We start from the raw sequence: 24,961 nt of genomic DNA on the forward strand, positions 1-24,961 counted from the left end.
AAGTGAAAATACAGCAAAATACAGCTGCAGTCTCCTAAAGTAGCCTTGTAATTATTTAAGACCACCAAACATATGGAGTGGTGGGCTATGACTTCCTTGAAATATAACCTAATTGAATATTTTCATAGTCTACTTACATGATATAATAGGGTACTAATTACAGTGTGCAAAATTAATCAGGCCTTGGCTGGATTGTACCTGTGCAGCTGCTCTGGAAAAGACCAATGCTTGAAATATTTAACCATTTATATTTGGCTTTTCAGGAAGAAATTCCATTATTTTATCTACCAAATTTAATTATTATTTCAGGTTTTTGGAACACTGTCTTACATGTATCTCCAGTTTATTGATGTTGTAGTAATTCTGTATTGAATGCTCTATAATAAATTCACTTTTTCTTATTCCTCAACACTTTAATATGACTGGCTGTTGTTATTTTTGTAGACTGCTGAGACAAAATACTTTCTATCTTAACTGTATTAGATCTTTATTCTCTTATTCCCTTTGGACACCAGCAAATCTTCAATGACTCTTTTCTTAACATATCCACCTTCTTTGTCCTCAGACCCATAAATAGTAGCAAAAAGTGTTTCTGTGCCGTTTCCATAGTAACCGCAGAGTAGAGTTTTCCCTTTTGTTTCAGTCCCAGAGGCAGATAACAACCCAGGCCCAGATGAGTGAGCTGTGCTGGGGCTACTCTGTGTGACGGCATTATTCAGCTGTCAATGAGACAACCAAACACTCCACTCACTTCAATGCTATGGGATTTTTTTTAATGTGTTCTAATGGAAATGCAAACTCGGTTGTCTTATATTCAGTGTCAAATTGGACAAGAGTAACTTTATATGTGATGTTGGGCAAAAAGTTTATGTTATCATGTTGGTAATGATGAAAGAAAAAAAAGTTATTCAATATATCTTAAAATTTGCAGTTGGCTGTACTTTGTACAGAGGAAAGGGATTGTGTAAGGGGCATCTGTCTTGATTTTTCAACCCTATAGAAAATGATTATTTAAGCTGACATAAAATAAAATAAAGAAAAATCTGACATATTGCGGCCTTATACTGTGCGTGTTTTATATTTCATCTGCTTATTTACCATTTATACACACACACAACGTTTTATTTTTTAAAAGACATTTTAAAATGCACCAGAGTGCAATTAATTTATTAACCTTAACCTTCTGTATAACTGTTTTACTGGCACTATAACTTGCACACAATCTCACAAAATGTACCTCTTGGCATCCACATGAGCCTATTTCTTTCCATTTATTCTTTCACAGGCAAACACATCCTTACAATTGCTGTGAAAAACCCTTCTGTACAGTACTCATTAAAACACCCATTAGAAATCATTTAACCGTAATGGATTCAAGCTGTCCCCCATTTTCACAATCGCCTACTCTTCTCGTGTGCTTGTTTTACCCTGTTGGTGGTACTAGCATCATTTTGGGAGCACCTTGGTCTTGCCATCTAGCCCAGCCTCCATCTGTTCCACAGCAGTTGTAGTGTAAAGCCTGACATGTCCCTGTTGTGGAAATGTGTGTGGACGAGGGCAGACCAGACAGATTTACCCCCCGGACCACGCTGTCTCTGGCACCGATCTGGCCCTGCTCAGTTCCCCTGCCCCCCACAGTTCTCCTGTAGGTCCCCATATGGGGCGAGATTCATGTCTGGCACTAGAACATTGGGGCTTTTTGTCCAACACTCCTCCACCAGACTGCTGATCGGGCAGAAGTCAAATAGAACCTTAATTTATTATTCTTTACTGTGCGTACATGTGTTTAGGCATTGTGGCCAGGGTCTTTTGAAGCTCTAATTGGACACCTGCATAATGTACTTCACCGTGCTACATATTTCATTATAATCTGAGAAAGGGTAGCAGAGCATGATCAAAGTGTAGTGGCTGCATAGCATTAAGAAGAAATAAAAACTTAATTTGTTCATCAAGATCCTCTTTTTCTATCATTTTACCTTCTTGCCATGTTATTTTGGTTGTTTTAAACATGTAAAAATGTATGTATTTTGTAACTTTTTTCTGCTTCTCTGACAAATAAATATTTATGTGTTAACATTGGGCTGTGGGTGACTTTGTAGTAAATGACATTTTGGTGAAAAATTATTAAATTGGCCACATATGAAACCGATGGCGGATAGACTCAGCCATCGGTTTCATGCAATCTGCATTGCATCTGCATAAAAAAATAATAATAATATTGGTCGATCTCTGGTCTACTAGTGTTTTTGAGTACAGTGGTCCCTGGTTTATCACGGGGGTTACGTTCTAAAAATAACCCGCAATAGACAAAATTCACAAAGTAGTCAGCTTTATTTTTTACAATTATTCCATATGTTTTGCAGCTGTAAAACTCCTCACCACACACTTTATACACTTTTCTCAGAAAGGCATTAACATTTTCTCACATTTCTCTCTTGTTTAAACACTCTCAAAGTTCAAACCTTCGTAGGCGCCTTTGTCGGTGCAGAACATTTCATCAACATTGTGGGTTCTGTTGGGGAGAAAACTTGCAAACATACAGCACTTCAGAGTCACACTGCGATCCGACATTTATGTAAATTTGGCAAGCTCAAGGCATTCTATACTGTATAGGAGACACAGCACAGAGGAGATTGGCTAAGGGACTGTAGACTATTGTCAGTCAATCAGGACGCACAACACAATGCATGTTCATATGCTGTAAAAAAAAAAAATTGCACAAAAAATCTGTGAAACAGCAAGACCACGAAAGGTGAACTGCATTATAGTGAGGGACAACTGTATATGTATGTGTATTTTTGAATCTTGGTAATGTCAATTTGCCATTCCGTCCAGTACTGCTTCAGTAGTGCCTTTAAATTTCAATCTTCAATGTTTGTCTTTTGCATCTTTAGCTCATTAGCATCCATATGATGTCACTGTCCGTTGCCCCCTCCTTGCACCTTCATTAGATCTGCTTTGGTGCCTGTTGTCTTCCCATTCCTGTTAGCAGTGGTTGGTGTCTGGCGGCACTGCTGAATACTTTGTTATGCAGCTCTAATCTTAGCCGGTGAAGACAGCCCTGGCAGTCAAATCCCTTTAGCACACAGCTCTAAATGCATTAACTACAATACAGGAGAGACTACACACACCTACCTACACCTACACCTGGGCACCTACACATGAGGCTCTATCACCATTCAGGCAAAATGCAAAAATTAAGCAAATAGGAAAGTGTTGGCTAGTCGGTCAGGTCACAGTTAGCAATTTTACATTCCAAAGAAAGTGTACCACTGACTAACCCTAATCCTAACCCTAACCCTACACCGAATGATCAAGTTGAAAAAGTGGTATAGGGAGCATACAGTCATGCATCACATATAGTGCAGACTGTAACCCTCTAGAATCTATTAGAGGTGCCAAGTTGAATAGTAAGTATGTTTTGCAGTCTGCCTTCACAATCAATATTAAAAACGCAATTATTATCCTGTGCAAAATGCCATCTGAAGGTTTCGTGGTAGTTAATACCAAGGCGATGATACAGTTAGGAAATTATTTCTTATTCCCTCTAGCATAGTGGGAGAGGATTTGCTAAGCAGGTGGCCAGACTAATTGCCTTTATCTTCATTAACTTTTGTATCAAATTAAGTTTTTCCCACGCACGCAGAGTGGGATTATCAATGACAGAGGAGGAGCAATTAGTTTTTAATAATTTTGTGTATTTTTAGACTTTTTGAGTCCTCTGCTGTTATAGAATTGGCACGACATTTTGTCAGTCCTAAGCTTGGATGAAGAAGTCATTACCAGACCAATATGTGAAACACTGCAGGCTAGATATTTTGTTCTGTAAATTAATTGAAGAAGGACATTATTGTAAAGCATTTATCTAGACCAGCTTCTTCACTGCATCAGAGGATTGCTTATAGCTTTATGCATAAATGAATGTTTGATGAGGTCAGAGGTCATTTGTTTGTATATTGGTGTGTTGGCGCCTTCTGTGCATCACTGGCCCTTTGTTTCCTCTAGGGCTGTGTTTGGTCAGGACTAATAGCTCAGGCTCATTCACCACTGTGACAGCAAACTGGAAACCATAGCCTCCAGTCATCTCCAACCTTCACTATATTATTCACTCTGTAATGGAGTTAGCTGTATGTACATTTTCCTACGAGTATGAATGTCAAGATTACAAATGATTAAGAATATAGATATCAACAGTAGGATAATCATAAAAATAGTTTATTTGTAATGTAAACTATTAGATTAAAACAATGTGAAAAGTGGAGAAATACAATCCAAATACAAGATGAGATCTGCACAAAACGAGTGGCATTCAATTTTATAAGAGTTTTGAGCTTTATACAATGCACCTAGTTTAAATCTCACATATATCAAAGTATTTAAAAATGTATGGATTGTACTTGAAAAAGAATTGCAGGATGTCGTCAGTCCTATTGTTCTGATATCTCTGTTCAGTTAGCATGTCCCTCTAATAGTGTCCGTTGTGGGAAGTGTTGTTTTTATAATGGAATTTGCTTAACACATTTTTGAGTGTAACCACTTCCAACACATTCAAATGCTATTGCACAACTACTCTGACTTTAGACATTGTACATTGTATCCCAGCAATAATAAAACATTAAGCGACCGTATAAGCAGCCACTTCCATTTGTGAACTGTGAGGCGGACGAGCGTTGTATATTCACCGTGTAATCAGATCCCATTGATTCTGTGAACTCGAGGTGTCACTGGTAACAAATGGTTCTACATTCATTAGCACACACTCCCCACAGTATGGCCTGAAAGAGAGGCCCAGCTCCAGTGCAATGTGCTGAGGGCCACGGCTCACCCTTCTCCCCTCTGTCACAAGTCGTGGGTGCTGGTAGGACAGACGGACTGAGTTTTTGTATTGCAATAGAAAGTAGTTCTCAAACAGTGGTACATGAGCTGGTGTACACTGGTTTGTTCTGGTGGTGCAGTTTTTCTTTATTTTGGATTTCAAATTTATCGATATTTATACTTTTTTTTCTTATTTATTCCTTGTATAGAGACAAGTTTTCTTTCTTTCTTGTATACAGTGAAATAATGTGGTTTAAACTTGTTTTGGTCCTGGGTTATTAATGATGTAGTTCTGGTTTAATGTGTGATTGCTAGTTTCCGTAATTCCTAATTTAGTATTTATATTTAGTATTTTAGTCCTGGTTAACTTAAGATTTAGTTTATATTATTGCATTAAAGTACTTAAAGGCACACATTACAGAGGTGAGTCTTGGTGTGGAAGTCTGAAAATGTCAGCTTGAGGCTGTGTGCAAAGGGCTCATGTCAGCCTGGCTCAGCATCACTGCCCTGCACCACTTTTTTTCTCTTGCTCTTTAAACGCTTCATTAGACTTTAACAGGACGGCACCGACTGCTCCAAAATCTGTGTGTTCCCTCTCCCTGACCACCTCCACATCACCTTTTGTTTCTGTGGATATAGGATTCAAGTTCACTTCCTCCTGATGTCAAACCAAAAATAAACTAGATAATCTTTTGCAAACTTCATCTCAGCTTTACCTGGACCACAATGGTGATTTTGGCAATAAATATGTGTGGAGTATATTTTCATCAGTCATGTTTCAATGACAAGATAGGTGGTTCACACCATTTTTTGTACTTTGCTAATATTGCACCACGATAAAGAAACAACTGCCAGGAACAGTTGCTTTGACACTACAGTGATTTGTGCAAAGAGTATATTTCCTGTACTAGAGAAAATAAAAGCCAGAAACAGGGCGTTTAAGTTGTTGTGGAGAGTGCCAACTGGACTGTTGGTGAGTGAAAGGTAGCAGACATTGTACATATTTGAACAGGAGCCTATAACTAAATAGAATGCCCTTGTTGTTAAAATGATTGAAATGGCTGAAATAATAGACAGTACCCTAGTACCCTACCCTAGCATCTTGGTAATGCCCCTCTGATGTGAGTTTGACTGCTGTGGTGCCTTGGTCAGGTGCTGGTGTTTGTGATTCCGCTCACTCTGAGGATGTCTCTGGGACAAATAGTGGGGGCTGCTTTGGACCTGTGCCTTCTTCATGGACACCCTTCCTGAATGGACAACATTGATGCTTGTCTATCCTGCGGCTCCCCCTACCCATGCTCCCTCTTTCCCGGGATTGTCACTGCACTGAATGGGTCTTTCAGGGGTCCGGACTAAAATAAAGGAACAGAGCCGCGGGGCCAACGAAGGCGTTAGTCAGCTAGTCACAACTAGCACAGCTCATCAGCCCACAACTGTCAACACACAAGCACACATCTTTGAACGATTGCAGCAGAAATAAAAAGGCTCTGAAACTCTTGCTAATCACACAGAGGCTTAATTGTGTGCATTTGTTTTTTTTGTTTTTTTTGAAGTGTCAGGACATCAAGTGATTTATTGTGAGCTCGATTAGGCAGTGACGGGACTGCTAATGCGGCTAATCTCTGCTTCTGTGAGACTTTGATTGAGCTAGGGCTTCATGAAAATGGGAAAGAAAACAAGTTGCATATAATACTAACTGTTACCAATGCCTCAGTAAGGAGTTGATGGCTGTACAGTAGTTACAAAATGTCAGGTTAGTAGCAGTTTGAAATATTGTATGGGGGATAAAATGTCATGCCAAAATTAGAATTGAATTGCTTTTTGTTTTCTACTTAAGAGTACAGTGTCCATTGCAAGGTACCAAAATTTCACTTAAAATTGTGACCTACATTTTATTGTGTTTCCTAATGTAACAATAGCGATTTCATTTCTATTTTTGCATCCCTTTTTAAGTTCTACAAAACCCACTTCCCCAGTACGTTTATAAACTATTCTGTCTCTTTCTCATTGGTGTTGAATTTTGTATGAGTTCTTCAACTTTTAACAATGCTCCATTTCCCCTTGTCGTCCCAAACTTGATAAAAGCACATGTTTTCCAAAGTTGGCCCTCTTTCTTGTCTGAAAGCTGTCTCGCTGCTACTCAATACGCGGTATCAAGAGCCTGCGTTTTGACAAGCGTCTTCATTTCCATGCCACATCTCACTCACTTTCTCTTTCCCCTTTTTGTTTTTTTGTTTTTTGTTTTTTTTTAATAGGGTGTACCTCAGCTCCCTTGCGCCAAAGCTCTTTACAACTATGATGGCAAGGAACCAGGCGACCTCAAGTTCAGCAAGGGTGACATCATCATTCTGCGACGCCAGGTGGACGAGAATTGGTTTCACGGCGAAATGGGAGGAATCCACGGATTCTTCCCCACTAACTTTGTCCAGGTCATCAAGCCACTGCCACAACCACCACCACAATGTAAAGCTCTGTACGATTTTGAGCTCAAAGACAAAGAGGCGGATAAAGATTGTTTGCCATTTTCTAAGGTAGGAACCACTGGTGTAGTGCATAACGGTTATGTATTCCTTACATTCATTGAAAGGCCTTTTTACTATGCACTATTCTGGCTAATTAACCTTGGTTCTGCTGACTCAAAATTTCTAAACAAAATAATACACATCTTCTTAAACTTAGTACATCAAAATGAAAAGATCAAAAATGATTCTTATCTTTGAAATGAAACAAATGAAACACTGCAGTTGCCCACAACTCTTCCCTTTTTTGCTACGTGTCAATGCAGTAAAATAAAAATACCTCTCATTAAAGTAAAAGAGACATTCATTTTCTGAAGTTATGTGTTTTATTGTGAAAATTTCAGGGTTGGGACCTCAAACGCCTCAAAAAAGTGTTTAGATTTGGGCCAGTGTTGATAAATGTCTATAATTAGATTTGATAGAGAGACCGCCAGACTGTGGTAGAACAACTGAGAGGTTTTAGGGAAAGTTACTGTCAAGGTTTTAGACTTATCTGCCACGTCACAAGTTTAAGATGCAGCATATATCTATAGGTCATGTGGCAGAATACTGCAGTAATAGAGGGAGGACAATTTAAAAGATGTATGATTTCAGTATTTAGGTTTATTTCATATACAGTATATTCAATCATATCTCATATCAGACAAGTTTCAAGCTATGTCAACAGGGTGCACACAATAGGCTGGTTCTCGTCACATTATTCAAAAAGACAAATAATTGTTCACCCGGCAGCTTTTAGTCTTTATAAAACTAAGTCAGATTACAAGTCTTTCCTCTCTTTAAGTCTGTGCATGTCTGAATTCTAGGACGATATCCTGACGGTGATCCGCAGAGTGGATGAAAACTGGGCAGAGGGAATGCTGGGAGATAAAATTGGAATTTTCCCCATCTCATACGTTGAGGTAAGAGTTGACTTCTCTCTGATGTGTTCAATATTGCATAAAGCCACTAAATGCGTCTTTGAAGATTTATGCATTGACAGTCCTGTCCCCTGAGTCATATACAGCCTCATTAAAAGCGATAGGATTATACTGTGCTCCATGTAGGGATCCTGTCTTGTCATATATTTCACAGGTTTGTTGTCCCGGACTGTGAAACCAACCTACTTCAGAATACAAAATATGTCAAAACCTTTACATCCTCTCAGAGTTTCAAAGTAAGATGCACTAGAAAGTGCTGGACATTGACATTTTTAGATTATATATTATACTATTTCTTGTTATTTTTTCCAAAGCCATTTTTGTCTCCTCTTGTGCTATAAATCACATTTACTTGCACGTTTTATACTTGAGACCCTATTGAACCAGGCCTCTCTTATAATGTGTAATATATAATACAGGTTCTTGTCCATAATAAGAGTTTGGTTGACTGGTGTATTTGAGTTTAGATATTTCATTCAATAGTCAACTAATGTTAAAGTAGGACTGTATAAATTGTTTGCATTTGGCAATGTTCACTCAGCCACACAGCTTTTGACAGTGATTATGGCCATTGTTATTTTGTGGATGTGAGAATTTTAAACAGAACAAAATCCACTTATAAGCTTTATCTAAAGCTGAGAAGAGCATAGTTTGTCATTGTCGTCTTTGTTGCATTTTGACTTGGCGAGACGCTAATCTGTAAGTGCCGTTAAATGTGCTCTTCAGCGTAATGAGCTTATGCCTTCTCACCTTGTATCTGCACCTAATCCCGCCCGGCGCGTCTTTTTGGACCTGTGTTCGTTTGTCTGAGATCCAAAGCAGAGGTTCAGAGTTTTTGTTTTAAGTGGAGGGAGTGGTCCAGGGCATAATGTGAGGGAGAGATGAAGAGAGGGAGGGAGAGGAGGGAGAAAAGTGAGAGAGGAAAGACGGAAGGCAGGAAATGTAGAGAGAGAAGCAGGGGAAAAGGAGCGATGAGGAGGGAGAAGTGGAGGGGGGGAGAAAGAGAGTAGAAGAGAGAGAGCGCCCTGTGATTAGCTCCAACCTTTTGAGTGCTGTGTCTTTGATTTTCACCTCGCAGTCACACATTACAGCATCTGAAAGGGTCACAGAGGCGGCCGCTTCAGCCTTGATCTGAAAAAGCAGTGCACTCTGCCTTATTTTGTGGAGCACTGATATTTTTATAGCTTGTGCTTCCCATTTGAATGATTTTTGAACCTTTTTTCATATTTTATACCAATATTCTAATCCAAATTGATTTATATAATGTATGAAGGGGTGGTTCTTCTGTCGCTCACATAGAAGGCTAGGCTTTTGATGGACAGTGCCATCCACCTTACCTAATGGTTGAGCCAAGTTGTGTCAAGTCCATCTCGTAAATACAATTTTGCCATGGCGACACAAGCAGAGGTGCTTTTATTAATCTTACTGTCTGATACACTATGTTTTGTATATACTAAAAAGTAGTAGTTTCATGGAGAAAAGTTGTCTGTTAATTCAGTTGTATGGTAGCCTCAAGTGTAAATCATGACCATTCCCTCTTACTCTCCCCTCTGCGCCCCTGACCTTTGCAGTTCAACTCAGCAGCGCGGCAGCTGATCGAGCTGGACAAACCGGACTCCAGCGGGGACTCTGGAGAAGGAGCCTCATCCGGGCCCCAGACCAACGGGGCCCCACGGGACAAGAAGAACAGCAAGAAGCGACATTCCTTCACCTCTCTGACCATGTCCCACAAGCCCATGCTAGCTCCGCCCCCCCAAAGGCACTCAATGGAGATCAGCGGGCCGGTCCTCATCAGCTCCAGTAACCCCACAGCAGCAGCCCGAATCGGGGAGATCACGGGAGGGCTGTCCTGCAGTGCGCCATCGCAGGTAATGGCCAACAGATAGAGGAAATAACACTGGACACGCTCAATTCCGACTATATGCCTTTTAATCAGATTAGCCGATTTATGTTCTGTTTATATGGCTTAAGAGCTGAACTAATGAACTGACATCTTTGCCCAGTCTAATGCCACAGTGGCTGTGTTTTATTGTAGATGTCATTGAGCTTTGAGTATGATCTCAACTGAACATATTGAAAGCAATACAAAAACATGTGTGCACAACAAATGGCCATCTTTGGATTAATGGACCTAAAGGATAAAAATATTGGTCCTCATGTTAAAATATGTTAATGTAGCATTGCACATACCTGAGCTGTATATTATGCTACAGTACTTAATCCATTTCATTTGAGTCAGGGCCATAAAGATGAAGTGAATCGCTGCCAACACAATCGACAACTATGTGATCATCAAAACCACTGGTATGAACTAAATGTTTAAACTTTCCTTGACTGTATAAAACATTTCCCAAACAGTCAAACATGCCAATTTCCATTTATCTATTTGTGTAACATTTGCTTGTTAGACATGAAAGTGCTCAGGATTTAAAAGGGCTTGCTCTTTATAGACATTTTACTAGGCATGTTGTGGCTTTAGCTCACTGAACTGGTTAAAAGGACTTCAAACCACATGACTCACTTTGCTGCTCAGTGGTGTGTAATTGTATAACATAAAAAAAACAACCAATACATGATAGAGACACACAATTGCTTACGTTTTATCCCTAATTATTTTGTATGTTTATTATTAACTGTTTCTCAGAAGTTTGTTGAATTTCCTCTTCTCCTGTGATGGTGAACAGTTGGTTGTGTTTGAAGACATGCCTGCGTGACTCCACTCGTCCGCAAAAACGACTGAAGCTTAGCCCTCCAGCTCTCCTCACACCAACCCAGAATTACAGTAACTCACAGCTGCTTTACGGCCATTGCAGATCGGCTTTGAGTGGGTTTTTAATAGGCAGAGGCAAAGACAGAGGAAGGTCAACTATGGAACCAACTTACCTCTATCTAGTCCTTTCATTTTGATCTTATATGGTCCAGCTGGGGTCAAGCTTTGGGTCAGACAGTAGTATGTATTAGGCAGCAACAGTAATGTGCTAATAATGACAGTGCACTGCTTCTCATGAAGTTCCATTTACATTTCATTTTTATGAAGAGAACCTTAACAGTACATTTAAATACAGTGTAGTTAGCAGTTTAATGGTCACACAAGTACCCTGGTGAAGGACAAGCTGTTATAAAACAAAATAATTTACATCAGATTATCTTAAACCGACCAGTCTCAGGTTTATTAGTTCTTGTAGCATTATGCACTGTGAAGCAGAATTTTACTTTTTTAAAGATCTGTACCATGTTTATACCTCACATATTGGTTAAGACTCATGTTTGGGGTTTTTTTACTGTTTGCTATGTTAAATTTGCTGTCACATATGTAGGAGGCAGTTTGTTTTTCATAAGCAGATAACCTTGCCAACAAACTCATTTGATGTATATAAAACATTAGTAGCTTTTCTCCTGTTGCATAAGTTATATTAGCCTCAGACTGCTCTTTCCAAATAATGACCATCCGTGTACTCACAGTATTACAGGTGCTTGCATTGACACCTCCAAGTGATCCCCTAGTTGACAACATTTTCTTTGATATGGATCTTATGGTGCTTAATAAAACATTGGAGAGTATCTTTGGTCTCTCTCTGCTGATCTACTCAGACAGAAACAACAAAGGTAAGCCCCAGTTGCCTAGGGGCTCAACTGCCTGTCATGGAAAACAGAGCCACTCCCATCTCCACAACACTGCTCAAGACGTGCAATTCCTCCCTTTACAATACCATAATATTCTGTGTAATAAAGGTGAATAGTGTAATTTTGTAGTGTAGTGATGTCGCACCATGTACATTGGACCCTATTGGTTTTCCACAGCACAGCAGGTAGTGTAATAAATGTTCCTGAATTATTTATAACTGTATTATTTGTGAAAAAGTAGTTAAAAATGAAGATTTAGAGCACTATTAATTTCTCCTCTAACATTGAGAACCAAGGCTAATTATTTACAAAAAACAGTACATTTTTAGTTTTCCTTTTGATGAACCATCCAAAAACTCATAACAGGAAAGGTAGAAATGGCTTCACCTTAAGAAGTGTCATGCCTGGACTTTAGAAAGGTATTGTTTATCCAACATTAAAGGCCTTGTTTCCAGGACATCATTTTAACTCACTTGATTCCTGCTGGTCCAGGGCTTCTGCTGTTAAACCATAAAATATCTTGCTTGATGGTCATTTGATGTTGCCGTCCAATCAAATCAAAGTATTAATTAAAACATTGTCTTTTGTAATTTGATTGTAATACTTAAAGGGCAGTCACTGTTTAAATAAATGAACATTGTCGTACGTAAATATATTATTTTCTTGTCAAAATGAAAAACATTAGATAAAAGGAACAGGCCAAGTGAATTTTTTCCATTGTTTTCTCAGGTTCACATTTGCACAACTGGCCTCATCGTGACCCCTCCCCCAAGCAGTCCTGTCACCACGGCAACAGTCTTTACGTTTCCATCAGAGACAAGTTACACGTCCATCCCAGTGGTATGTATGACCCTGTAAAAGCTTTAATGACATTCTAGTATAATCATTATATTATGGAGACATTGCTATATACCCAGGGCAGGTCGTGAGTGAAAATTAAGTAATAATTTACCTCAAACTGATCCAAACCATAAAAGCCCAAATCGCTGGTTCAACCATTGTTAAGTCCCAAATAAAGAAAGTGCGTTATTGGCAAATTTTTATCTTTTATCATTACAATATCAGATTGTAACAGTCTTTAACAGGTTTTAATTTAATCCTGCTTTAGACCTGCTTTATCAAATTTTCTACCCTGGTTTGGTTATGGTATCCTCACAAATACAGCAGTATTGTCTTACACTACTAAAACCATAAGGCTCAAACAACAGTTGCATAAGTGTGTTTACAGAGGAGCTATACTTTAATTATTGAAACAAGTAATGGCTTTAATGGCTGCATGCTGTCAACCACAATCCCAGGGCATTAGGGTAAGTGCTGCCGGTATTAAAATGAAAAAGCATCTTCTTAAACTTCACAGATGCCTTTTGATCACATGGAAAAAATATGCACCTTGGGGCTTCCGGAAAGTGGAAGAAATACTTAACTTTTGGCATTTTGAGTCTAGATTAAAAAAAAGGACAAATACTACTAATAAGACAAATTATACACACAAGGAAAATTAAGTAAAGCTTATCAAATTATGAATCTAACAAAGTAGTAAAAATAATGTCATTAATATTAATTACTATTGTTATTATTACTCATTATTATTACTAATTATATTATTATTATTATTGTTATTGTTGTTCTTGTTGTTGTTATTACAGTGTACCAGAAATATCCCAAATATTACATGCAGCCTATATACATTTCTGAATGCAATGAACTATTATTATTAATGGCCTTCATACTGAAGCCATTGTTGTTTTCTTCCATTGCACTATTATACACTATAATCACCCTTCCAAAGTTTAATTCAGTCCTCTCCAAACTAAAATAACTTTGCTTCCCTTCAAATTTCCTTGTCCTGACTTTACTCAATATAAACCCGCAGCTAAAAATGTGTCGAGAAAATCCCTCTGGCTGGGTTCCCTCACTTCCTCTGCATCTGCGTGCGTGTGGAGCCTCTGAATGACTGAATGAGGAATGTGTTCACAAAAGGTTGCGCTCTCGCTTCACTTGGGAACCCTACATGATGTTTTTGTACAGATGATTTCTCTAGCCCGCAGGCAACCTAATTATCTCAACCCAAGCGCCAGCACTGAAGCGAAACGCACATCAACAACACATACATGCACACATTTGCTTGTGGACATAGGCACTCATAACACTAAGGGCTGTCACTCCTCCCCCAGTGTGTCATGGAAGCTATTACTTGGCTTCTTCAAACTTAAAGCTAGGACTTGTCTTACTCTTTACTGGTGTTGGGTGTACTCCTTACTCATGTATTCCTTGGTAGTAGTGATTTGCTCCCAGTTTTTAGTCCTGTTTTAGTCTGTTTTTTTCTAGGTTCAATCGGGTCCAAGTTGTTCTGCTTTCACATTTAAAGCCACATACCATATGCTTCATGCTACAGACTAATCCCACTGATTGAAATGTCAAAAATTGTTACGCCCATGTTGAAGGGCTGTACATTTTAATTTTTCTAGCTCAGGAAAATATTCTAACCCATTATAAAAGTAGACATAATGACATGCTCTATAGATTGGCTTGCTGCTGTGTAACCTGGCTCATGCCAGTTTGATATGTGTAGCACGCTGAAACCAGAGTTTTGGACCAGAGGTTTGGACCAATCCAAGATGACTGAACTTGATGTCAAACCTGCACCTGGTTCAGTCCTAGTTGACTCTGGTTTTGTTTTGGCAGGTGCATCGTTGAGATCTAGCTTAGATCAATAGAGGACATGGATGTTTTAGTCTTGGTCCTGATTTAGCCCCTTTTTTGCAGAAATTCTTTTTTTAGGTTCATTCCTACCTTATTATTTGGTTTAGACTGGGGGAAAGTCCTTGGTCATGATTTAGTCTCAAGTAAGTTACACCTTACTCATTTGTGTCCTTTCATATTGCACATGTAGAGTTCAGCATTACGTTGGCCTAAAAAGGTCTTGCTCTTTAGTTGCTGTCCTCTTTGCGCACTTAAAGCCACACAGTGTTTTTCTTGCACTTCATGCTAGCTTACATCGACTATATGCTAATCCTTCTGATTGAAAACAAAAGCAATGGCATGAAATTTTGCTTCTGGCCAAAAAGCACACACGTCTCCTCATTCAACAGCGGATAAACGAGCAAGTCAATATAAATCTGCTGTGATCTGTTTTAAGTGACATGTTTTTGCTTCATATGGTTCCAATTACATTTTCAGAAATGGTTTAAACATCTCGCTCTGTGGTTTCTTAGCAGCAAACAAACACTAGGGGATTCTCAGTGTGGAGGGGAAGTCGGGGACAAGTTGATAGCTTCTGCCAAACCACGACTTTGTGTGTAGACTGTAGGGACAAGCCCAGATAACAGATGAGCTTCTCTCTCTTCCCGGCTTTTGTTGCTGCAAACAAACTGGTTTCCCGATTAACACGGTACGCCATTGTTTTGGAAGGGTCAAGTTGCTTCTTTTTGTTTGGAAATATGAAGATTAATTGGTGTGAGAATTTAAAGATTTAAAAATATATACATTTGCTACTTCCTGCAGTATGATGATGGGGAGTAGTTACAAGGCATGTGCTAGGCTCACAGAGCCACAAATTTGTGCTGAATGCCCTTCTACTCTACACCTCATTTCTACATTCTGTATAAAACACTGATCCAATCAGATATCCTGTAGAAAAAAAGCAATGCATCCCGCGAAAATTTTTTAATTGTGGTTAAGTATTTGTGTGTTTTTTGTACTTTCAGAACCCAAGAACCAACTCAAACTTTTCAATAATTGTATGTTATGTTATATTTTGTCTATTCATATTATTTTATTTTTTACAAATTATTGCCCGTGCAAAAAGACATTGTGCCTTTAGGTACTGGAATATATAGGAGTGGGCCGATATATAAACATATATAAAATCTTAAAAACTAAAACCTAGATGACATGTTACGTTGCCATATGAGTCCTATTAACATTGTCAAGCCCTGATTGAAAACCGGCGGACCAAAACATGCTGCTAGGTCCAAGGAAAATGTTTACTAAATACACTTGATTTAATTTTCCCATTTTGTCATTTTTTTCCAGGATGCTCTACCACCTCCACCCCCACCACCCCCACAGTCATCTGCCGGAGCTGCCTACTCATTGGCTACTGGACAGAGGCCCTCCCCCAGCACCAGTGATCAGAGCGGGAGACAAAGACCCACAGTGTGAGCTATAGAAATACTCCAAATATGTGCTCTTCCTAAATATACGAGCAGAGGTGTCACGGGGTGCCCCGCAGGCATTAATGCACGCTGAAGATGACATGCAGCCTCTTCTTTTGAAGTGTGCCAATTACCATAGAAAATAAATCGTGTAGGGTTTAATTTTATTACATATTATTAAAGATTTATGATGATTTAGAGCCAAAAATCTTTACTAATTGGCTGGTCATTGGGATAATTTTATCGCCCACCTTTGCATGTAGTTCCTGTTTTTTTGGGTTTTTTTTTTACATAACCTTACAGCACACAGTAGATATTCTTCCCTCCTCACTTTGTGTTTTGCCCTTTGCGCTTCTGTTTCACAAGTCTGGTCCCTGTAAATTTGTGCGCAGGTGATGGGGTCATAGCCTGTCTCTCTCTTTCTCTCTCTGGGCCCCTCACTGCTCCTCGTTCTCACCTTTGACTCTCGACCCCCTTAGCCTCATTACTGGCCCAGGACGCCACACACCTGATAGGAATTAGATCCAGTCCTGCCTTTGCCCCCTGCTGTGGACTGTGTTAGCATGACAGCTCCTCTGGGATATTCGCATTCCCAACACCCAGACGCAGTGTGGGTACATGAGGGCGGAGGAATTTGAATTGTTGATTTGTGGTCCATTTTAACTCTATATTTAAAGAACACTTATGCGTAATTCAACACATCCTAGAAAAAGTTAAGCAGTAGTCAGTAGAACATGCATAAATCAAGTTTATGTTTATATTTGTCAAGGCATAGTGAAATTTGTTTACAAATACATACTTTTATTAAATATAACTTTCATTTACATTCTTTTAAATTCAATTCAGTACAAGCCACACCAGTAGGACCAGTTGCATCATGTACATTTTCGGCTATTTCTACTATCTGTTAATTATCATGTTTTTACACAAATATACCACATTGAATTACATAACATGCCTTTAGTCTTGTCCTCCTGACTGCTGCTGCTGGTGTAGTTCTGGTCTCTGCTGTAGAGATGACCCCAGTTTGTTCCTCTTGCCTCAGGGTCAAGGGTCACAGACTTCAGGGTCTGATGCGGATCAGGCAGATGTACAGCCTGTCAGGAATATCACAACAGATCAAACAGCGCCACGTGCAAAAATATTTGTCTATTTTAAAATCTAAGTGTCTTTTTGTTACCATTTGGACGCTGGTGTTAACAAACAACTGGATTTTGCTTTAGTGATTAAAATTTGAGGATTCTGCTGTCAAAACATTTTCTCATTCTTCTGGTATGCATACATGCTTAGGGATGGATGTTTATTATATTGGAATGACTTAATTATTAACCATTACCTCTTTACTCCCCCAGGGTTTTAAAGTATTATGGCACTGTTGTCACATCCAGATTTTACTTTCAGAATGCAACCTCAAGGCTCATTCGTGTCTGATTAAGAAACTGGGCAAGATATTCCAGTGCTTTTGATGGGTTTTAAATCAGCCTTAGTGATATTAACCTGTACTTGTGATGTTCTTTTTGTAGATACGTGGCCATGTTCCCATACACGCCTCGTAAAGAGGATGAGCTAGAACTGAGGAAGGGGGAGATGTTCCTGGTTTTGGAGCGTTGTCAGGATGGCTGGTTCAAAGGAACTTCCATGCACACAGGGAAGATCGGAGTCTTTCCCGGAAACTACATGAGCCCTGTCAGCAGGTGGGTTTGACACTGTGGGGCTGCCGGTTCAGTTTATTTTACATGGATTCTGTCAGGTCATGGGTGCATTTTGAGTGGACATAATGTTTTTAAAGAATTCATTTATTAAGCTAATCTTGAAATTTGATCAGTAGGCTTGAATGCATTTTTTTTTTTTAAGTGTGTACTTAACATGTTTACAAGTTTAAATCTCTGTAGGAATAAGCTTTTGCCATCATTAACCTCTCATCTGTCATGTTTGCTCCCTCAGGACTGCGTCAGGCAGCACACAGCCCAAAGTGCCCCTGGCTCTGTGCACTCAGGCTGGAAGAGGGGTCACCATCGTCAGCCCCTCTTCTGCTCCACTGGGGACTATAGTCACTGGGCCAGACTTCACCAAACCCCTGGTCGTGTGCACTAGCTCCGCCCCCTCGGTGCCCCAGCCTGCACTCATTGTCACCTCGTCTCAAACGGCCACGGGACAGCAGCCTAAACTCCCTATGCACGTCACCTCGCAGATGACTGTGAACCAGGCTCGCAATGCTGTCCGCACAGGTATGGGGACATGGATAGAAAGATAGTAAACACATGCTACAGTGTACACATTACTTATGTAGTATTATGCCATATTACTACGATACTACAACTAGCACATCTTCAAATATAATCACTTCTGGTACTACATTTTTACTTTAACCCACTGTTTTTGCTACTCTAGTCAAGTGTGGAATTCCTGCCATGATTGGCCCTCGCCACTCACGAAGTGATGGCGAGGGGCATTGTTCTTCCTGGGTTTCTTCTTATTATTATTGGCCCTCGCCACTCACGAAGTGATGGCGAGGGGCATTGTTCTTCCTGGGTTTCTTCTTCTTATTATTATTATTTTTCCGCCAAAAGGATAGCAGTTTTCACCCCCTGAACGTCGACGAAAAGTCCCACATATAGGTATAGGATCGACCGGCTCGGCGAAAAATTTCATAAAATTGGCATCGCGATAATGTCCGAAGCACACCGGCTCGACAGCGCCACCTAGAAAATTCAAAATTTTGAAATGAATTGGGAGCCGACACGCATTTTTCGCCCTAGCTTGACGAAATTCACACCAGTGATAGAGCTCATGGAGACAAGCAAAAAAGCCAATCATAGTGCGGCCCTAGGACGGACAGGAAGTGGGCTATATTGAATCGAAAATTCGCCAAATTTTTCGTTGCGTATTTTCAAAACCCTACTAGTCTCAGGTTTTTGGTCCAAATGAGCTCAGATTTCACATGCCACATCCAGACACATGGGTTTTCAAAAGTTATCCACGTTTTTTCCAAATTCCACACGGTTCGCCCGTACGCCGCCACCGAAATACGCCTTCGTTTCCTGTTTTTTCGATGTCCTCTCACGACCACAGGCGTTGCCCTACAGAGCTCACATTCACATCACATATGCGAGATTGGGGCATGAATGGAATGCAATATTAATTTTAATCAAAATGAACACTATAGCGCCCCCTACCATAGGGGTGAAACGCAAACATTATCGGATTCCTACGAAATTCGGGGAATAAATTGGGGGCATGACGTGGACCAAAAAATAATATTACGGGCATAGGTCATTTTTCACACTTGGCCACCAGGGGCGCAAAGACTCCAAAAAAAATCATTTAAAAATGTCTGACACGCACATGCATTGGTCTACACAGCTCAAATTCACATCACACGTGTGATATGAGGGTATTAATAAAATGGATTATTAATTGTAATAAAAATGAACACTATAGCGCCCCCTATCATAGGGGTGAAACGCCAATATTATCGGATTCCTACGAAATTCGGGGAATAAATCAGTGGCATCAGAAGAAACAAAAAAATACATTATGGCCATGAGTCATTTTCCACGGTTGGCCACCTGGGGCGCAAATACTAAAAAAAAAATCATAAAAAAATTTCTGACACGCACATGCATTGGTCTACACAGCTCAAATTCACATCACACGTGTGATGTGAGGGTATTAATAGAATGCACTATTAATTGTTATCTAAATGAACACTATAGCGCCCCCTACAGTATTGGTAAAATACACAACTTTGTCCGATTGGCATGAAACTTGGGGAGATAATTGTGAGCATTAAAAGGGTCAAAAAAGTCCATTACACCATACCTGTATTATGTACACGGTTGCCGGTGCAAAGCCACAGACCCCTCTCATATAGAGTCAGAGCCACACAGCTCAGGGCCACACTGCATATTAACATTGTTCTTCGTTTTTCCGCCAAAACAATCGCATTTTTCACCCCCTGAACATTCACGAAAAGTCTCACATGGGGGTATAGAATCGACCGGCTCGGCAAAAAAATTCATAAAATTGGTGTCGGGAAAATGTCCCATGCCCCCTGACTCGACGGCGCCACCTAAAAATTCACCCCATGGGAGAGGAGCCTGGTTTATTTTGGAAAACACACACAAAAAGGAGAACAGTGATAGAGAATGGGGGGACAAGCATAAAAATGAATTGAAGCACTGCTCTATGACAGACAGGAAGTCGGCCATTTTGGATCAAAAATTCGCCACTTCATTTGCAGCGTGTTTTCAAAACGCTACTAGTCTCAGGTTTTTGGTCCAAATGAGCTCAAATTTTACATGCCGCATCCAGACACATGGGTTTTCAAAAGTTATCCACGTTTTCTCCAAATTCCACACGGTTCGCCCGTACGCCGCCACCGAAATATGCCTTCGTTTCCTGTTTTTTCTATGTCCTCTCACTACCACAGGCATTGCCCTACAGAGCTCACATTCACATCACATATGTGTGATTGGGGCATGAATGGAATGCAATATTAATTTTAATCAAAATGAACACTATAGCGCCCCCTACCATAGGGGTGAAACGCCAACATTATCGGATTCCTACGAAATTCGGGAAATAAATTGGGGGAATGACGTGGACCAAAAAATAATATTACGGGCATAGGTCATTTTTCACACTTGGCCACCAGGGGCGCAAAGACTCCAAAAAAAATCATTAAAAAATTTCTGACACGCACATGCATTGGTCTACACAGCTCAAATTCACATCACACGTGTAATATGAGGGTATTAATAAAATTGATTATTAATTGTAATAAAAATGAACACTATAGCGCCCCCTATCATAGGGGTGAAACGCCAATATTATCGGATTCCTACGAAATTCGGGGAATAAATCAGTGGCATCAGAAGAAACAAAAAATTACATTATGGTCATGAGTAATTTTCCACGGTTGGCCACCAGGGGCGCAAATACTAAAAAAAAAATCATAAAAAAAATTTCTGACACGCACATGCATTGGTCTACACAGCTCAAATTCACATCACACGTGTGATGTGAGGGTATTAATAGAATGCACTATTAATTGTTATCTAAATGAACACTATAGCGCCCCCTACAGTATTGGTAAAATACACAACTTTGTCCGATTGGCATGAAACTTGGGGAGATAATTGTGAGCATTAAAAGGGTCAAAAAAGTCCATTACACCATACCTGTATTATGTACACGGTTGCCGGTGCAAAGCCACAGACCCCTCTCATATAGAGTCAGAGCCACACAGCTCAGGGCCACACTGCATATTAACATTGTTCTTCGTTTTTCCCCCAAAACAATCGCATTTTTCACCCCCTGAACATTCACGAAAAGTCTCACATGGGGGTATAGAATCGACCGGCTCGGCAAAAAATTTCATAAAATTGGTGTCGGGAAAATGTCCCATGCCCCCTGACTCGACGGCGCCACCTAAAAATTCACCCCTATGGGAGAGGAGCCTGGTTTATTTTGGAAAACACACACAAAAAGCAGAACAGTGATAGAGAATGGGGGGACAAGCATAAAAATGAATTGAAGCACTGCTCTATGACAGACAGGAAGTCGGCCATTTTGGATCAAAAATTCGCCACTTCATTCGCAGCGTGTTTTCAAAACGCTACTAGTCTCAGGTTTTTGGTCCAAATGAGCTCAGATTTTACATGCCACATCCAGACACATGGGTTTTCAGAAGTTATCCACGTTTTCTCCGAATTTCACACGGTTCGCCCGTACGCCGCCACCGAAATACGCCTTCGTTTCCTGTTTTTTCAATGTCCTCTCACGACCACAGGCATTGCCCTACAGAGCTCACATTCACATCACATATGCGAGATTGGGGCATGAATGGAATGCAATATTAATTTTAATCAAAATGAACACTATAGCGCCCCCTACCATAGAGGTGAAATGCCAACATTATCCAATTCCTATGAAATTTGGGGCATCAATTCATGGTCTCAGAAGAAACAAAAAATTACATTAGGGCCATGGGTTATTTTCCACTGTTGGCCACCAGGGGCGCAATGAATTGAAAAGAAATTGGCACTTGGCACTTTGACTTGCATGTCTATGAATTATATCTACTCCTAGGTTTTTCATCCGAATTACATCAAACTCCACATACAGCATGTACATATGTCGATTGTCAATAATCATCCACGTTTTGGGGATATTCTTTATGGTTCATGAGTAGGATGCCCTCAAAATATGACTTCGTCATTGGATTTAAATTCCTACACGACTTTTCCTTAAGTGCAAATGAAACCTATCTAGTCCTAGGTTTTTCATCCAAATTTCCTCAAACTCCACATACAGCATGTACACATGATTATAGTCAATAATCATCCACGTTTTGGGGATATTCTTTCTGGTTTATGCACAGCACACTGTCAAAATATGACTGCTTTCCTGCATATTTGATTCCCTCTCACAGACACGTGGATCAGACTAAAAAGCTCAAATTCTAATCACTGATGCGGATTAAAACTGTGAATAGAGAACCATTATAAACATGTGGCCAGTGACCTCCATAGCGCCCCCTACTGTACAGGTACAAAACTCAACTTTGTCCGATTGGCATGAAAGTTGGTGATATCATTGTGGACCTCAAAAGAGGCAAAAAAGTCCATTACACCATACCTGTATTGTGCACAAGGTTGCCGGTTCAACGCCGTGGACCTCCATTATAATGTGTGGGTCACACATATTTATATAGAAACTGTGTGAAGGGGGGCAGATTGCGGCCGTGGGGTGGCCAGGCGGGGAAAATGGTGCGTGGGGGCGGTGGCCGGCCCCGGGCGGTCGCGCGGGGGGCGAGGGCCATCATCGCCGCTTGCGGCTTTAATTATTACTACTTTTGCCGTTGATACTATTGATACTGATTTCCCTAACAACAACAACAACTAGTACAACTACTTTTTTATGCATTCAAGCACATATAATATTACATATTACAAAACAGTTGCTTTCCAACAATGTACATGAGAAATCAATGCGTTTCAGCACAAAATGTTCACATGTATAGGTCTTTGTATTGCATGGTCCCAACAAAGATCAGTATGAACTTATTATCTTTTTATTTCCAGCTGCTGCTCACAATCAGGACCGGCCCACCGCAGCCGTGACCCCGATTCAGTCCGGGGCGTCCGTAGCGTACCTCCCTCACCTCTCCATGTGCGCCCCATCCTCCTCTGCCCCCTCCCCTCTGGGCTGCTCTCGGGCCGGTGTGGCTATGGGCTGTGCTGCTGTCTCTCTCACCCCTCCCAATGTCAGCGCTGCTTCACTGGATGGGGATGCCCTGAGACCCATCTCGGTCATGACTGCACCCACCACTGCTCCCAACTCTGCCCCCAACAATGCTGCCCAGGCCTGCAGACTGGACAAGGACGGCAAGGTGAGGCAGTGGAAGTCAAATGTTATATTTTTGCACTATGGTTTATTATTATTATGGTTATTTAACATTGAGGTGTAGTTTCCAACTGTAAAATGTGCTCAATTTACAAAATGCCACATTAAAAGATACTTTAAGTTAGTAAAAATAATACACGCTAGTGGGTTACATAAAAGTAGATTAGTGTATAATAGATTCTTGTGATAATCTCTGACAGAGGGGATTTTTCATTGCAGTAGAAAAATAATTGCACAAATGTGAGGGAAAATATTGACAGGCACTGGGTTGTATGAAGTTCATATCAAGTAATGCAAGTGAAGGAGTCCAATTTTTTATTCTTGTGAAATGTCAACTGAAGAAAATTAAACATCAGTAACTTAAAGATGATCATTATACATAGATTTGATGGAGCCAGTGAAAAACAAGCATCAAATATAAACCTGAAAGGGAAGAGTTCCCTTCATTGGTTGCAATAGATAGAATGTGTTCTGATAATTCTAGTCCCACCCACTTCCTGTTCTCTTTCATAACATAGACATTCATAAGTGTTTGGTTGTTCTGTAGGCCTTCTGTGTGGTACATTTTGGACCTAAAATAATAATAACCATTCGGCGGTATAGAGAGAAAAGATGCAGCATTCTGCGGAATTTATAATTTAGCAGATTTTTTCTATATAAGTCACTAATAAGCTAATTTTGATAACTGATTTATTTTGTTAAGACTGTAGTTAAAAGTTAATCAGAACATCCAATTATTGTTTAAAGAAATAAGTCCCTAACCACATTATTCTATTAATATGTACATTACTATTGGTTCTATCACTACGAAATAAAAACCGGGACAGAGAATAAAGACTGGGATATATTTTGTAAGGTCGCTCTCCGCTTTAGTGCACAATCTCGTGGCAATTTTATTTTACAAGATTGTGGCATGAGATCTCATTCCCTTCCTAACCTTTAACCCCAAAACCTTAAAGTCTCTATCATCTCCTAATATTGCCACGTGCTTTACAGAGGGAAAAGAAGAGTCTACTGAAGCTGCTGTCTAATAAGAAGAAGTCCCGGCCCTCCCCTCCCTCATCACCCACCCTGGAGGGAGAGCAGGCGGTAGTGGGAGACCTGCTGCAAGGAGCGGTGGGTCCAGACACTGCCCCTGTCCCGAGCGGAGCTGTGGAGCCTGAATCTGCTGCCCCCACTTCTTCCTCAGTCCCAGAAGTGTCCCACAGAAAACCCACCCCTCTGGAGGTGTGTGCCCCCATTGCCCCACCACCCAGACAGCCCTGCTCCTCTCTGTCATCTCAGCAGCACGACGCACGGCCCATCATCTGTGAGAGGTGCGTTCTGTTTCAGTGTTTGTCAAAGTATAAATCATTTTTACCTTTTTTATTGTAGTTTTATTCTACCATATTATCGATGGACTGTTATTGTAAGTTGCATTTGCTTTTATGTAATTTAAGCCGTTTTGGAATTTTCCTGTGTAGAGCTTTAAACTATATATACTGGATACATGCCAAAAAGCTTTGTCTGTTGAAGG

The 24,961-nt window shown here is 40.2% G+C and overlaps 1 protein-coding gene across 1 annotated transcript in view; it reads left to right on the top strand.

Annotated features, from left to right (window-relative positions):
* Positions 1-24,961, top strand: part of sh3rf1 (SH3 domain containing ring finger 1) — a 45,439-nt gene that overhangs the window by 16,680 nt on the left and 3,798 nt on the right. Inside the window, exons 3-11 of the mRNA XM_033965343.2 lie at positions 7,071-7,346; positions 8,141-8,236; positions 9,826-10,122; positions 12,608-12,718; positions 15,914-16,038; positions 17,559-17,729; positions 17,980-18,263; positions 23,124-23,431; positions 24,442-24,761. Coding sequence (XP_033821234.1) covers positions 7,071-7,346; positions 8,141-8,236; positions 9,826-10,122; positions 12,608-12,718; positions 15,914-16,038; positions 17,559-17,729; positions 17,980-18,263; positions 23,124-23,431; positions 24,442-24,761 — 1,988 coding nt within the window. The remainder of the gene's footprint in view (positions 1-7,070; positions 7,347-8,140; positions 8,237-9,825; positions 10,123-12,607; positions 12,719-15,913; positions 16,039-17,558; positions 17,730-17,979; positions 18,264-23,123; positions 23,432-24,441; positions 24,762-24,961) is intronic.

The sequence above is a fragment of the Periophthalmus magnuspinnatus genome, chromosome 4 (genome assembly GCF_009829125.3).
Source record: "Periophthalmus magnuspinnatus isolate fPerMag1 chromosome 4, fPerMag1.2.pri, whole genome shotgun sequence".
NCBI classification, from domain to species: domain Eukaryota; kingdom Metazoa; phylum Chordata; class Actinopteri; order Gobiiformes; family Gobiidae; genus Periophthalmus; species Periophthalmus magnuspinnatus.